The 16,718-nt window shown below is 37.7% G+C and overlaps 2 protein-coding genes across 2 annotated transcripts in view; one reads left to right on the top strand and one right to left on the bottom strand.

Annotated features, from left to right (window-relative positions):
- LOC145774492 (uncharacterized) overlaps positions 1-697 on the top strand; it is a 48,037-nt gene extending 47,340 nt beyond the window's left edge. The window contains exon 42 of the mRNA XM_082585750.1: positions 4-697. The gene's annotated coding sequence lies outside the window, so the exon portion shown is untranslated. The remainder of the gene's footprint in view (positions 1-3) is intronic.
- Positions 566-7,097, bottom strand: LOC145774670 (uncharacterized). Its single transcript, XM_082585963.1, has 5 exons — positions 6,019-7,097; positions 5,358-5,548; positions 3,375-3,487; positions 2,846-2,963; positions 566-2,381 (listed from the first exon to the last, which is right to left on the bottom strand). The coding sequence occupies exons 1-5, from the start codon at positions 6,977-6,979 to the stop codon at positions 1,314-1,316; spliced, it is 2,451 nt and encodes an 816-aa protein (XP_082442089.1). The 5' UTR covers positions 6,980-7,097; the 3' UTR covers positions 566-1,313.
- Positions 7,098-16,718: the final 9,621 nt, after the last annotated feature.

The following is a 16,718-nucleotide window of genomic DNA, read 5'->3' as shown; positions in this document are numbered from 1 at the left end:
CAGGAAAAGGAATTATTGTCTCACTGGGAAGAGATTCCAGCTTTGCATCTTGTCAATCCACACAGACCTCGAACAGATTTCGCTCCGCACACGCCATTCTTTGTTGTGTTTTCACGCAGTCATGCACTTAAAGTGTTTCATTTGCAATTATTGTTGAAATCGAGAATAGATGTACAGTACTTTCGCACAAAATAATTTCTTGCCATCTACGCTATGTTGGTTGCATTATTACGCTTGTCACATGGCAAACGTTTTTCTGCAAAACTTTGTACTGATATGCAATATTCTGTTACAACAACGAAGCTATTTCTCATGAGCATCCTCTTCAGTACATGAAGGTTTGAATTGAGTTACTATCAATTGCTGGCATGTGCTGGCGTCACAAAACTATTTGCGTTATTCATTGTGGACAAACCAGCTTTTTTGTGCTGGAATAAGTATTATCCATAGGTCAGCAAAATCAATGTTGTCGCGAAGTCGCTCACAATATGTGCCAAGAGAGATTGATACTTGCTGCTTTAGTCTAATGCATATTGAAAGTTCTTAGCAAATTTTATGTTCAAAAAGTAAATTAAACATAATATAAAAGCCTGCGTGTCTGTTGAAGTATGCCAACGCATTTCAGATGTGGCTTATAACTTACCTAATGAAAACACTAGAAGCCTTGTAGGCCGCAGGGTGCAAGCAAACATGTGTTTGCAATTGATACTCAGTTACTTTTTTTTACAGTTGGAAACACAGTATCAGCATTGTCTTTAGGTTTATTAGCAAAGAATAGAAAGAAGATGAACGTTTAGCTTGGCTATCTGGACGTTTTAAACTCTCAATTTATAACGATTACAAAAGGAATATATTGATTTATATATAAAAATTTGTAAGTAAATAAAAATAAATACACTAATAAAATAATAGCGAATGGATGCGGTTAATATTTTCAGCAACAGAAACAAAGCGACCATAAAACCGCTGATATAATAATCATTGTGACGTCATAGTTGTTCTGATAATACACATTATTTTAAATCTAACCACATTTGTGCAAGTCTGGGCCACGTGGCATGCTAAAGTTTTTGCCGTTAATGCAGTTCTACTGAGTTTCTTTAATAATAAAAAAATTCATTTTCGATAATGTTCCATTTTCTTTATCGCGTAATTTTTGCAAAGGACTCATTTAAAAAAATATAATTGATTTTCTGGACACGTATCATCTAAAAAAACATATAAAAAAGCGACAGGTTTCAAGGTAAGCTGAATGAATTAACTTTACACAAAATAGATTCGTAACCGACGTTAGGCAACGTCATGAAAATAAATTAGATTTCTTCGCTTTTAAGATTTTTGAGTTCTGTACTTTCACTGTTAGTAACGTCACGAATCTTCTTACCCACGTGACTGTGGGCGGAACTATGACGTGGCTTGGCAGAAGCGTTCGAAACAATGGTGGATGATCCGGACAATACGCGGCGACTGCTCTGTTGTCTTTTTTTGATGCGCAAGAGATCAGTGATTCGCGTGAACTGCTTTGCATCAGCTGGATGATACTGTCTCTTGTCTTTGATCTTTCCTCCGATCAGTTTCTTTTTCACTGGTTTGTTTTCTTGTGGTTTGACCGGTTCAGTAGCTAAGTGGCGCAAGTGAGGCTGGCTCACCACTATCATCGGTTTATCTTCTTGTTTTTCTACCATAGTGACGTCATCACACCATCTGTCACTTGGATCGGGACGAACGCATTCAGTGACGTAGCGTTCTTGATTTGCAGTTCTTGTGTAGTACGCGCGTACGCTACCGGCTATGAACCGTTTCGTGGCACTGCCGTTAGGTGGTAGTGTTGAAATTAAATTAGACTTTGCTGAAGGGTTGGACATGGTAGACAAAGCTTGCTTAAACTTGTCCAGTTTTCTTTTCTGATCAACGTTGATGGCTTGACGTTTTTGCAACGTTGTTATTTCAGCAGCAATTAATGATTTCATTCTTAAATTTTTGTCGTGCTCGTGACGTGATTTTGCATCCAGGTCTTTGTACGTCCCCATGTGGTCGCTGAAGCTATACTTTCCGTCCGCTTGTTGATCTTCTTCAATTTGAAAGTAATCTTCTTGGAACACATTGCTTCGTTTTGATGTATTTTTACAGACATGGGTATTGAGGTGCTGATGATACGTTTCATCAAGCTTCATGTCACACAGCTTAGGAACTGTTAACATTTTCTCTGATGACTCGTCACAATCCTTTTGATGTCCTTTTGTGCTGTTGAAAGACATGCTGTTTGAGTCATCATTTGCTTTCCTATTATTGTTCCCACCGTTTTGTAAGTTGCTGTGGAGTTCGTTAATCTTTCTCGAGTGTTTCCTTCCATTTTTGCCTCTTTTGTTTGCTTCGTGTCCCTAACAAACGTATGAATTGTATAAGTTCATCAGAACCATATTTGATTTAAAAATGTGATTTCACTTTTTTAAATTGATTGGCCCAAAGACTTCCAAAGTTAAAATAACTTTATTTGCTACAACTGATTACAATGGCCAGCAAATGACCCATAAACTTACTTTTTACCAAAGCAAAATCAAGCTGTATTAATTATAGAAATAATGTCATGCAATTGCTGGGTTGTATAACTTGTATTTGTAGTAATGCAATGAAAATCTGCAAAACTAAGAGCCTATGCAGAATATTTCAAGCAAATTCTGCTAAAAACCATCAAAACCTTTGCAACTGATAAAACTCGTAAGTAGCCTCCCGCTGCGTTTCGCGATTTCAGACGATTTACTTGGCACCCTTTAATTGAACAATGCATTGAACAGTGGAAGAATCAGCATTCTAGTTGTGTATTAGTGAGCAATCAAACTCCCACCTGAGGCTCATTGGAAGCTTCTATTCCATTCATCGCTTTTGTTGCTGATTCCTGCTGGGACCCACTTGGTGGCTTTTGATCGAAAGAATGCCACATCTTCTTTAATTGGTACTTTAGCCTGCGATTATAATAATGCAACAAACAAATTGGTAAATAATGGTCTTGTTAGCTCGTCATAAACAAAAACCATATTTGAAAAATGTAAGTAACCATTGGATACTGATAAAAGCATTGGTAAAACCTGGAATTCCTAGAAGTAGAATTCCCTGGGTAAAATCGTTTTAAGGGTTTCATAGCGCTTTTAATACTAAATTGGTATAAAGCAAAGCTAAGCGATCTATTGCACTTCTGTACCAAATACAAACTTGTGCTAAGTTGTTAAATCTTTACTTTTCTCAACCAATCTTTGTTCATAAAAAACTAGAAAATTCAAAATATTTGTAAATGCAAAAAGAACTACAAGTGGTACCACAACTAAAACTCAACAGTGATGTAATAAAATGATTTTTGCTTCATTGCACAGGCCTACCTGGATGGACTCTCTGGTAGTTGACTCCAATTTTCGGGTGGTGGACTTTTCAGGAGATAGGTTGGGCGAAATGCAACCGGAGATAAATAACCCGCAGTGGGGGATTTCATTGTCTACGAAAGAAGAGTACCATTATGAGAAATAATTCCTAATCAGTGTGACTGTGATGGCTATCCCTCGTCTTCGAGGAAGATGGTCTTTGCAATAAAAAACGCTAAAGTATGTGACTGTAAGTCAATAATGGATAAGTGACAGATATAGGGCTGCGATTGAGGGATCTCCATTTCCTAAAACAGAAGACTAATTTTATTTACGATGTATTGGCAAGGTTGGATTAATGTGGGCCTACAAATCATTGTATGTTGTTAAAGTTGTACCCATAAGGCTACTTCCTGGAGCCGTCCCTATAATGAATAGACTGTTGCATCAAAAGGGAAAACATTAAGCGTACAGTTTCAAAGTTAATCTCATAGCAACAAAAACCTTGAAAAAAAAATCATAAATGAAAGATGGTCACTTTTACACAAAAGTATGCAAAGAATATTCAACAGTACCAAGAACTTCAGTGGGTTTTGGTCAACCAACAAACCTTGGATCATTAATCAAGTCAACGCATGCTACGACTACTGGTTTGTTGATACTCAAGAACGTTGACAGGGAGCCCAGGGTTGGTTTTGAACCCGGAACCTCTTCAAAGAACCAGAAATTTTTAAGAAGCCGTCGCGTAGTGTGCGTTTCTTTAAAAGTGTCTTGACTTAGGTTCCGAAGATCCCATTGGTACAGGATTAAAACTTTTTCTCAACGGACGTAAATAAACTAACCTATGTATCAATATAAGGGCAACTTACAGAAATCCGTTAAGATAAAATTTAACGACAAGTTTATCACACAGCGATTATTCCTTTTAGCGTGAGTACAACCCTTTTAAAAAGACAATTGTTGTGAAATCAATCGGTTGGGATTATTTCTGTACAACGAAGCTCAAAAGATCAGTAACCACCTGTACGTATTGGCACTGTTTGTAGTAATAGCTAAGCCAGCTTAACTTACAATCGAATTACAAAGCTGAACAAAGGCGATTCAAACTACAGTAAAGCTACGCTCGGGAAGTTTGTCCAGCGAAATAAAAGGAATCGGGATGGTAATTGTGATCTAACAACTACAACGCTTGAAATGCTAGGCTTGAAGCATAATAACGCAACAAAGTCCACGAAACTAGTTTTTATCTTTACTCATTCATTCATATTCGTTTCTTCAATATTTAAGACAAAATATTGCCAAACTGCTGTATTAGCTTCTGTAATAGAAACAGGAGCTGATGTCTCTCAATCTCTGTTCTGGTTTTTCGATGTTATTAAAGATGAAAAGTTATACAAAAATCCTTCATTTACGCAGCAACCGAACAATTAAACATATAAGTAAACAAAACCATTCAGGTGTGGAAACTTATATAATTTATTGATAAAGCTTTCACCACCGTAAAGGCCTCTTCAGTATCTAGAAGATTCTATTTTGGCCGATATCTGATTAATCCTTTTTGTCCCAGAAACTGAAATTTATTTCGAAGGCAAATTTAAACAAATGTTTTCTACCTTATTTTTTGGCTATTGAAATCTGTAAAGCAATCGTTGCACTAAACATTAACCAAAAATAAGCTTTTTTGGAAACTATACAAGGAAACAGAGGCAATGGAAGAACAAATGGCTGGAATGTCTGGCCAATCACATCAAAAAATAAAAAGTTTAAACTGAAAATAATGAACTAATGTTTAGCAAACGTTTTGAAAACGTTTTCATTTAATAGCACTAAAGATGACAACAGTCTGGTTTCTTTAACGTTTACTGAAATTAGTTTAGTATCTACATGTTGGGCTCTTTATTTTTTAGTAGAACCAATGTATGGTAGCAAAGGTTATTTTTAACAATTCTACCTTCAGGATATTAAATATAAACGAATGTATCTTGAACATTGATAGTAACCTACTTTCAACATTCGGTGATCGTTGGAGTTTGTGCAGGATTCACTGCCGTCATTTCCTGTTCCTTTGTATCCTAGAGATGAACCGGAAAAAGCGGATAAGCGACTTCGGAGAGAATTAGACTGAAAATCCAACTTGAACGGATAAGCCGGCTCTCGAAACTCCTGTAAGGCTTGTGCTGGCTTTTCATGACAACCTAAACGTGACATGATAAAAAATCAATCCAAGATTTGTCTGGGTCTGTTATCAATATTTGCCATTGAAAAGCAAAATAATACCAAACTACAAAGCCATTAGTCACAGTCCTTGTTCAATTTTCGTTTGTAATTTTGCAAAAGGAATAAAAATATCTCTGCATTTGCAAGATTGTATTCTGTTATGTTGAATTAAAAGAGTAGACATTTTAACACATCTCAAATTTGGAGTTCGATAATATTCTATAAGGAATATGACGTAAAATGTATTTAAAGAAAAGGTGCAATAAGTTTACTTAACCTTTACAATTTTGTCAACTTACAAAACTTTTTAACAGAAGATGCCTTTTTTAAGTTGCTCAAGCATTCCGACAGTGATGCAATGTAGAAAACACTCAGTTGATTGACATAAAAAAAAAACAAAAAAAAAACGGAACAAAGTTGCCTTGGAAATAATTATATTTGATCTTACATGCTGGATGGTGTAGATGAGGATTCTCACAGCTGTGGTTGCTTCTATACTGTTCAATATAGCGAGCTGTGTCTGTGTAGTGGAAAAACATAAAAGAGGGATAATCCAAACTTCCACTGTTCTTCTCTCCAGATGTTATAAACTTATTTGTGTGCACGTAGTTGGTAGTTGGTCGCTGCTTTCGATAATCTCGCGATCTTTGTGGTCGCTTGCGGTTGGTGACTGTCTCCCAACCGCTCAAAACTCCAAACTTGGAACCAGGTTTCAAAACAAACGCGGCTCCAGTTGGTCGGGGTGCATCTGAAACTGGCTTTGCAGTATTACTCCGTTTGCTTGAATTTGAATCAATTCCAGTTTTGCTTGATCTCCGCGACTCTCCGCTTTTCCATAACAAGTAGGCATCCTCATCTGTTTGAAGGTTATTAATCCTGTCTTCTTCATCTTCATCAACTTGCTGAAGATCTTCAAGAAGTCGTCGCTCTTTTGATTCACTCAATGCATGAGGACGAAGAACAACAGATTTTTCTAAACCAACATCTTCTGTAGCAGGAACAATTGCTGATGTTGATTCAATTGAAGATTTCGCATCGAAAATTAAAGAATTCTTTCGTGAGCTGGAGTTGATAAGAATAGACGAAATGTCAGACCTACTGCTTAGAAGAGACGTTCTTCTGATGTCCGAAAGATGTATTTTGGTTTGCTTTTCTATTTTGCTTACAACTTCTTCCACTGAATCATTATCTTCAATTTCTGGAGACGAAGCCTCAGTATCAGTAGTTGCTTTGAGAAAATGCTCACTGGGTTCAGCTCGACGAATATTTATTTTTAGACCCGTTTTGTAACCGACATCATTTCGAGTAGCTGCAGAGGTCAAAGCTTTTGCCAGTTTGTTTCCAGGAAGGTCTCCAAGCTGGGTCGTCGAGAGAGTTGACCCAGCCATCAGAGCAGTCATAATTTTCATTTCATCTATGATTACATTTAAAAAAAACTTTGGGGTTAGATGAATCGTAAAGTTTATTTTCGAATAAAGACACCATTGAGTTCCATTCAGTTAGATTTACTAATTCAATTACATTTTTAGCTTCAAAGCTGATTCGATTCGTTTTTATAAAATCATAAATTTGTGACTTTAACTCAAGCAAAGCAAACTGATGGCAATGAATACAAATTGGCTAAAATGACAAATTAGTTTAAAAATTCAGGTTCTCATCTTACTGTGAAGTAACACAAAAGCTTCAAAATGGCTATGTAGTAACGTTGGTATGTATCTCTGATGTAAACATATATCTTAGCTTTACTATATAATTTACCTGTAACTGACAAACCAATAACTACATGTCGACGCTCGTTGGGCAACACTGGTGGGCTTAATCTATTAAGCAGAAAAGTTAAAAGCTGCAGTGAGTGGCACTTATCATGAAAATTGACAATACAAAAACAACTATTTCCTTTCAAACAGCCTCAAGTACTTTGAAATTAAGCCAGATAGAACCCATTGTTTATGGCGTACAATTGTATATATTTACTCTATAAATGCCGACTCAATAACTTCAGCGCTCTACTCGTTGTAACAATTGGTTTTATTGCTTTCATTTCATCTCTCCGTCAAGCACTTTTGTAAGTCAAGGGCCTACCAACTGGATTAAGCAGCGTTCAGTGTTTTGCCTAATAATTGCTTAGATAGGTCTCTTAAATCCTCACATACAAATACATCTGTCAAAGATTTTGTGGCAGTAGCCTACTCTCCCAAATTATTGCAAGTACGGTAGAACTTCCATGCTGACAACTCTTGTGTAACATCGACTGAATGCAAAAGTTCGCAAAAGATCAAGTCTCAAAATTCAGTTTGTGAAACAGGTGGGCAAGATAAAGTGGTACATGTCTCAATTGCTCAGGTCGACTATCTCATAAAAGACTTCGATTTCAAGCTACTGATTAGACTTACCTTGGTAACAGCTTCTGCGTCACAACCCAGACAGTAAAACCCGTCATATACGTTGTATCAATGTAAAAATGACGTTTTTTTCTATCTGGGATCTGATGTGTAAATAACATTGTTGACATTTGAACGTAAGGGAACAGCATAGATGTTAAACAGCTTTCTCCATTTATTGTTTGATCTGCCTGTTGACATGCTGGGCCGCTCAGAACCAATAAACTATAAATATGATTTCAAAAAAGAAACACAAAAGATAAGTTAGGAGAATGCCTAGCATAGAGAAAGAAAGAAAGAGAACAGCGTGACCTTCTTTCAAGAAACGTTCACGTCGGCTCTTGAGCAAACAATCTTTAACAACAATTTATTTAAACTCAATATATTACTGAAACTGTCACTAGCTGATGAGCGATAACTTGTATTCCCGAACGATACAAATATTACATAATTTAAAAAAACATTACACATTGTAAGCAATTGTAATCGTTGTTATATTCCAGTCTTCCTAAAGCCTGTATTGCTTGCCTGTACTGTTTCTTGTTTTTGTTGTGATCTGTGAATTATTTTGTGTAAAAAAAGTCAAATAACGATTAAAGCTCTGGGCACTGCCTTATTCTGAAATTAATACAAACAAGTAACTTTATTTTCCCTTTTCAGTGATAGGCCTAGTCTTCTAATAGTTATTCCATCATGCTGCTAATTCTACACGACTTATTCGCACAAGTTGTATTTCAATGGCAAAGGTTATACTTCCGCAACACAGCAAGTCATTGTTCAATCTCTGCTGCAAGTTTTTACTGAGAGAAAGTTAAAATATTTTATTAAAACACGTGCTGCAGTAAGTTGCCTGTCTTTGCAAAATTGTAGCAAAAACTCTGGCTGAAATGGACTAACCGACTCAACGAAATTCGCTACACATTTGCCACTAGTCATCACCCCTTAAGCCTGATGCCGATGAAAAGCGTCAGTGTCACCTTTTGTCAAAGAGAACTAATTATGGTTTCAAGTTTCTTGTTCTCATAACATTCTTGTGAAGACTTCAAGATAAAGTTACTGTTGCCATTTGATACTTTTAGCATCATCGAAGCTAGTATCCTTGATTTGTATCTATGTGCTGTAGTAAAAAAACATGTAGTTAATAATACATAAACAAAAACTTGATTATCTGTTCCAGACTCGCTTTTATTCGCGACTTAGCACATAACACAATCATCGCAGTCTAGCCCCCTTCGATACATAAATCTCTTGTTTAACAAGCATTTGCTAGATGACGCCAACAAAACTCGGCGCTTCAAAGTCTCAACTCACAGAGTGATGATTTTTGTAAACATGAATGTCATCAATAGTCGTCATGTGATGTGGTTAGCCATGCTGCTTATCCGCTGGCTCAAGGTAGATTGGATGATAGTTGTTTGGTTGCCACTAACACTTGTATTAAAACTGCAGACTAAACAACATTCATGTACATTATCAGTGATGTACGCGCATACATAAAATATTGACGCCGTCAGCGCAAACGCAAACGTTCAAAAAACCATACGCAGCATGCGTCAACGCAACTTGTGAAAAAAGTTGGCGGCGTCAGCGTCAGCGCATACACTAGCGCAAACTCATTTTGTTTGCTATAGGTGCCAAACATTCACACGGTATAAACCACTCGAAACAAACAAGTTTTATTTTGAATTTCCACGAAGAAACACAAGCATCTGAAAGTGTTCATCTGACATTTTGCTGCGTTTTGGTTTCAATATGTCTTTGCCCATTGAAAACATTCTTTCAACCGCAGCACTGTAAGGTATTGGCGTGTTGTAGCGAAAAAAAGTATTTTGGAAATCTTTCGTTGGAAAATCGCACACGGTTAATGGTCCTTTGTGTGGCCTCTCTTCCAAGTACGCTTTTACAACCTCGTCTATGCTGTCTTCGCCAGTGTCCTCATAAAGAGCATGGAGTATCCCACGGGGTTCGTTGTCGCTGGCTTCCTTCGTCTGGTTGCGGTGGCTCTCAGCCTCAGAGGTTTTTAACAACTTTGATATGAGGCGAGTGGCCATTTTTCGAATTTCCACTGGAATGACATCAGGCAACCAATCGAGCCACCGCGAAAGCCTGTAATTCGGATGTGTGGCGCTGGCGAGTATGGAATCCGCATCAGTAAACAACCGTCCAAACCTGTAAAGTCAATGGTAACTTTTTCACAAAAGAAACTTGCTTACATTACTTTTACAGTAGCCTACAGTGTAATTCTGTTGATGCAATTGAATTGTGAATTAAAACTATTGCTCAGTACTCACCTGTTTTTTATACCCTGCACAAGGCTTTTATGAAGCGGAGAACAGTGTTCGAGGCCACTTATTCCAGCAAACGCATTTAGCAGACTTGCTATTGTGGGCAGAAGAAGATCCATATATGCTCTTTCTTCTCCCTGAAGAATATCCAAAGCAGCAGCAACAGGACTCATTACAACTAATTCTTTCTTTTTTTCTGCAAGACTTCAGTCTCCACGTGGGACTCTAGCGTCAAAGGCAGTAGTGCGATATACAAACAAACTCCAGCTGACTGAACAATAGATGACACTGTGACACAACACTAGAATAATGGGCAATTGCAAGACGTCAACATTTCGCAGCTTGACAAAAAAAATTGCAAACAACAACTAAGACACTAAAAAGTATGCGTTGACGCTATACGCTAAAAAACCGTAAAAACTTTACGGCGCAGCCTCAAGCGCAAACTATCCAAAAAATGTAGCCGCAAGCGTTAGCGCAAACAAAAAGTCTACGCCGCAGGTATGTGGCGTAGAATTTGCGGCGCATACGTACATCTCTGTACATTATACAATGTACATGTAGGCTACACTACAATACTACATACATAGTAGCCTACAGTATAGTATACTATATAGGGCCTATTGAGTCTTCTAATGATAGCTTTCTAATAAAATAATAATGATAGCTACGTATACAATGTATTGTCTGAATCTACAAGCGAGACTACTTCTGTGCAAGCTCAAGAGAGATTGAAACTTTTATTAAAAGCACAAGTGTTCTCTTGAAGCAAAAACAAAAACCGCAAAACTTGAAAAAATATCATGTAATGAATTTCATCTTTCTGATGAGCTAGATTTCCAGCCTACATACAGCAGCCTAAATCTTTGCAGGGACAAATTGTGAGATACGTATTTGATTGTTCATTATGGTAGTTGAATGTTAGTTGGCTTTTTGACAAAATGCTTACTAGTATAAATTTTCCACTGGCTTGTCTACTCTGATAACAAGTCCCTGACTTTGTATAATATTCAACAATGCTGCTGGCTTATGAAAATATTACTTTCATCATCACTTTCAATCACGTGTTTCTCGGCAGTCGACTATAGCAAGAATTGACAGCGATAGACACGTATTTCGCCCATGAGGCTGGGCTCATCAGTATCGCACCTCTAATTCATGCCACATAGTTCTCAACTGCTGCTTTTGTCAGTCAGTTGAATCATTTGCTTTGAGTAGCCTACATTAGCAGAACACACAATAATTTTTTTTTCCAGCTGGTTTCAAATCAAACTAAATTAGGTCTACTGATGGATCAACGAACATTTTAATATTGTTGAACGAGCAATCTGGTTTTTAAGAAATAATGTTCGGAAGGTTGCTGTTAGGCTAAGGTTCTTCAAAGAAATGCATATCTTGCTCATCATGTAGATGTGCTTCTTGTAATGTTGGGTGGCAAGGATAAAAGTTTCCATGATCGTCTAGCAGTGAATAAAATCTTTAGTCTTGTGTTACTCTGCAATAGGCAGTTGGACGACCATACGATCATAAAATGCAACATGGTCGAGCTCTAAAAAGGGTCTTATCTGTCTGTTAGGATCCTTAGACCCTCATAAGATCTCTGTTAATGGTACCACAACTTTCAAACTTAGTTTGGTAGAAGCAAAGATTCCAAGTATTACAAATAATCATGTTGTAGACAAATATTCTGATTGGTTTGAATGTCAGAAGCATTCAAAAATTGAAAATAACACCTTTACGGGACAAAATATTAAGCTTTTGGTAACCCACCTAATACCTATGCATCAAGAAATGTTGTTTTGTTATTTTTGGATTGTGCAATATAGTTTATAATGAGCTAGCATAGCAAATTTTAGTTTTCCATTACATTTGCAATAGAAGTTATGGGGCCCTAAAAATAACAGAACTTGCTATACGCTATTCCCAAAAGTCAAAAACGAGGGTGGTACTCGAAATTCAAATGGCCACCATGGACGTACCATTCAAAGTATTGATCTAAAACTTGGGATTGTTTCGTTTGGTAGCCAACGGCATAGTATGGCAACTTTTCAGCAAAATCTGAGAGGCATCGTATTCAAAGTATTTTCATATTGGTTGTTTTCATGTGGAATAACCTTATTTTTCGTTTTTCAAACTCGATGTGGACCCGGCAGAGTTCATTCAAATTTGGTAATATTTTACACAATTGATTTAATGTAAGGGTAGTACATCTTTAATATACTGCCATAAGAAAATTTTATCATCAGGGGGGTTTGATGCACTCTAAGTATGGCCAAAACTTTCATAATTTGTAGTTTATTTTCATTTTACTGAATTATGTTAAATGCCTTGTGGTTGCTAGGTTGTATTCGTCTATGCGTTCAAGAAAATTACCAGACAGTTACAAGAAAATTAACAGAAAATTTCTTACAGTTCAAGAAAATTACCTACTTACGAAAATTGTGCCTTTTTTGCTAATGAAGCCACAAAGGTAGCGTAATTAACGGAAATTGCCTTTACATATTAAAATCAAACACAAACACAAGCGAGGTTCTTCAATGCTTTAACAGTTGGTTTGAATCTCCATTTTTAGACTTAGAAAATCAAGGAAAAGATTCAGACCAGCGATTAAGATCACCTACCTGATCACAATGAGACCGCGCGTGGGCTTGCAACAGACTCCTTACAGTTGTCAAATTCTTTCCGTTTAAGATTCTTGTCAATCAAAGCAAATGCAGTCAACGGTTTATTTCTGTCTAACTTGCAACAAGCTTCTTATGGCTGAAAGCGGTCTTTGTTTTCGACTATTGTGCTTCACAATGCTTTTATTATGCAAATTGACTGCAACACCGGATTGCCATTATTCATACGAATCACTGTAGGTAATTCCTGTATTGGCACCACTACGAATTTGTGAATCATGTCTCGTTGATGGCAATTATTGTGAGATGGGCTTGGTTCGTTTGGCGTAAAGTGTTGTAGCGTATTGCATAATGAAAACGCCAGGCGCTAGGACGACAACACCACTGGGCACGATAGTGGTGAGGTGTGATCTAGACACGGTGGTCTTCAGTATTACATTTATTCTAAATTCAGGTATGGAGACGAAGGTGTAACACAGCAAGCATGATATCAAGTATAACGGAATCCAGAAACTGACACATTGAACAGATAACGCCAGAACCAAAGGCTAACCCCAAATCCAGAAATTAATAATCCTAACAATGCCATGCTGCAATACATTACTGAAGTCTGAATAATGATAATGTTATGGTTTTATTTATTGTCGCTCTACAACAGTTAAGGTCTTTTAGCGACAGAGCTCATGTTTAATTTTATATCAGGTTTCCGATGTTGTCACATTTACCTGACTTATCCTCACTGCGTTGCGCAAGAAAGAAGTCGGCAGCCGTGGCCGAGTGGTTAGCGCGTTGGGCTCGCAGTCGAGAGCCTGCATGTTCGACTCCAGCCACCCGAACTTGCTGTTGTTTCTCTGGGCAAGAAACTTAACGATAATTGTCTCTACCTAGTGATCGATTTCGAGTAATGGGTAGTACCAAATTTAAGTCATAAGTAGAGTAGACAACCGGAAACTGACATTGCCGTCGGCTGCAGCGTGGGTCAGGTGTATGTCGGAAGGCGTACACCGATGCATAGCGCTCAAGTCCGCTTTCCCGCAATGCAGGATAAAGATAAACAAACAAACAAAACACAATCAGTACCGTTTTTAAAGTCTTCGGTTTGACCCGACCTGGAATCGATCTTAGATCTACCAGCACCAGAGCCGAAGGCGATAACCGCTTGGCCACTGAGCTGGTGGTCTGAAGTCTGAATAATAATAATAATAATGTCATGGTTTTATTTATTGTCGCTCTACAACAGCTAAGGTCTTTTAACGACAGGGCTCATGTTTAATTTTATATCAGGTTTTACGATGTTATCACATTATTACCCGACCCATTCTCACTACGTTATGCAGGAAAGAACACAATTTTTTTTAAATCTTTGGTTTGACCTGACCTGGAATCGATCTCAGATCTACCAGCACCAGAGCCGAAACTTCACACGGTCCCCTCTATAAGTAGCATTATAAAAATGCGAAACGAAGACTGTCACATCCGAGCCTCTACCCGGAACGCTCAGCACAAGAACCTACGAGAACCGCTCTTTTCACAGCTCGGCAATTCCACTGTCGACAAGTATCGTCATCCAACCATCTTACAACTGAATGCTGAGGGCATCATATCCAGCAAGATTTGACAACTTATCAATGTTTAAAACTTTACACAATGTCTGTGGACAGAAGTATGCATGGTTAGTTGGATCGATTTTTTTTTTAAACTGAGAAAGCCTCTGACTGGTTATTCCCGGCAGTTTCGCATACTTGTAGAGCCTTTCAACAATGACGCAAGCCCGGTCACCGAGATTAACAGAGTAAAGTATCTTATTGAATATTGTTGTTGACGTGTTGTTTGTAAATTGCATTGTATTCCTTAGGTGCGGATGAAAGGAAAACAGTTGCCTGCTTGTAATACGTTGCGCAAGCGCACACCTCGAGAGTCGAACTAGCGCCGTACAATCTTGCGGTTTCTTCGTCCCTACAGTTGGACGCTTCACCACCTGAGCGATCAGTGAGAACATAAGGGCGAGCATCAAGCTAAGGTCACATTACAGAAGTCGCACGGAATCGAATCTTTTAATCAGTTGATATCAGGCTTTTTACTGCGATGCAATATAAATTTGTTACACCCATAGTTTACCAAAACTGTGCGTTTGTAGTGAACTTACAACCAAAACTGATGTTGTATAAATTAACTTCAATATTATAATGAAGCAGACTGATGAACATACTTTATAATACTCATAAAAGTTTCATCCACAAAGACAGAAGGTAATAATTGTTTTTATGGTTTTTATCAATGCGGTGATATTGTAGCATGGGAAGGTGACTTAAACTACATCATTGTCGCTGTTGAGCACAACGGCCAGAGCCACACAACAATACAGGCACAGAACCATTTTTCGTACATTTGTTTTATACAAGCTGATCGCCACAGTGTTTCAACGGTAGTTTGATTGTGAGAAATTTCCTTCACGAACTGAGAAAGCTTCTTTGTTTAATTGTGCTTAGTTGTGACAAGTCTTAATTGTGACAGTCTCTCATTCTTGTAGGGGGCTTGAGCTTGCGTCAGTCCGGTCAACAAGATTGACAGAACACTAAGCCAGAAATTTAACATAGGTAAATGGAATAGGAATATTGGTTGAAAATCTTTTTTTTAGATTTCATATTTTGGAAAAAGAACATGTTTGGAAACAGTTGATATAGTGGTTCTCAACCTTTTCAGGGTGCGAACTATATTTACAGCATCATAAATATTTGCAAACTCAAATATAGTGCTCGTAATTAGTTTAAAAGGCTTTTAAATATGGCCGACAATGTTTTTAAATTGTGGCTAACAATGTGTTACTTAAATATGCATCCTAAAAACATCCATCTTCTAGTTGGAGTTACTTGCGATAGGCCTACTTCATTTTAATCACAGGGTAAGCTGAAAAGTTGAATTTATACATCGTGGACGTTGCGGTAGGGGAAGGTCTTGACCTATGAACCGGGTTTACCCATGAGCCACCCCTTCAAAAAAAAATCTGTTGCACTCTAGCGCCAACGTGTACTATTTCTGAACGTGTTATTGTTTCAGAAGGTTCCCTGGAAAATTCTGGGTTAGAGCTGAAAGGCGTTTTCCAGTTGTAAAGAAAGTTCTGTTTTGAGCCTTTCAGAGTAAATTTTTGGTGCCATTGATTTTTTGTTCTGGTACTTAAGGTTTAGCTCAGTGCAGGAAGCTGTATTTCGGATATGCAATGGTAGGCATTAGTGCTGAATCTTAGTCAGATTGTGGCTAATAACTTGCTTTCATTTTTTAGTTCTGATGTAAAGCATGCCAATCAGGCTGGTCTTGACCCATGAGCCACCTAGGAGCATGACTCTTGAGCCATTGTTTATTGGTGATGCCATTTATTTCATAGTATGTAGGACTGTATATGTGTATTATGTTGTAAGTCTTAAGTGTAATTTAGCTTGGTAGGCTAGCCTACTCATCTACTACTACAATAGTACTAGCCTGTTCCTGTAGTTAAACCAACAGACCAAAGCTGTAGGCCTATTTTCAAAATGTTGCACAATGACTAACAATTTTTTTAATCACTTTTTAATATATATTTATAGCTTACTTATATGTTATTAGTATAGAAATCAAAACATGTCACCTAGTCCTAGACCAAAGTTAAGCAAAAAATGGGAAGACTTCACTGGCCTTGTCAATGGCACAGCCAAGATATTCTCCAGAATAAGAAAGCAATACGTGCAGCAACAAGAGATAACAATGTTGACCGAACCACGCTATCAAGGTATTTGAAAGAAGCACAAACAAGGCAGGCCTAACACCAGGAGAGGTGAGGCCATTTCCACATGCTCAACTGAGAAAAAAGTGACAATCCGTAAGTCT

This window comes from Aplidium turbinatum, chromosome 7 (genome assembly GCF_918807975.1).
Source record: "Aplidium turbinatum chromosome 7, kaAplTurb1.1, whole genome shotgun sequence".
Lineage (NCBI taxonomy): Eukaryota > Metazoa > Chordata > Ascidiacea > Aplousobranchia > Polyclinidae > Aplidium > Aplidium turbinatum.
Note: the sequence above shows the minus strand (reverse complement) of the source record. Positions and strands in the feature narration are given on the sequence as shown.

Coding starts and splice junctions, on each gene's coding strand:
- LOC145774670 (XM_082585963.1), bottom strand. CDS start 6,979: ATGAAAATTATGACTGCTCTGATGGCTGGGTCAACTCTCTCGACGACC. Junction 3,488..5,357: donor ACGATCACCGAATGTTGAAA/GTAGGTTACTAT, acceptor CTTCTTTCGTAG/ACAATGAAATCCCCCACTGC. Junction 2,382..2,845: donor AAGCTTCCAATGAGCCTCAG/GTGGGAGTTTGA, acceptor TACGTTTGTTAG/GGACACGAAGCAAACAAAAG.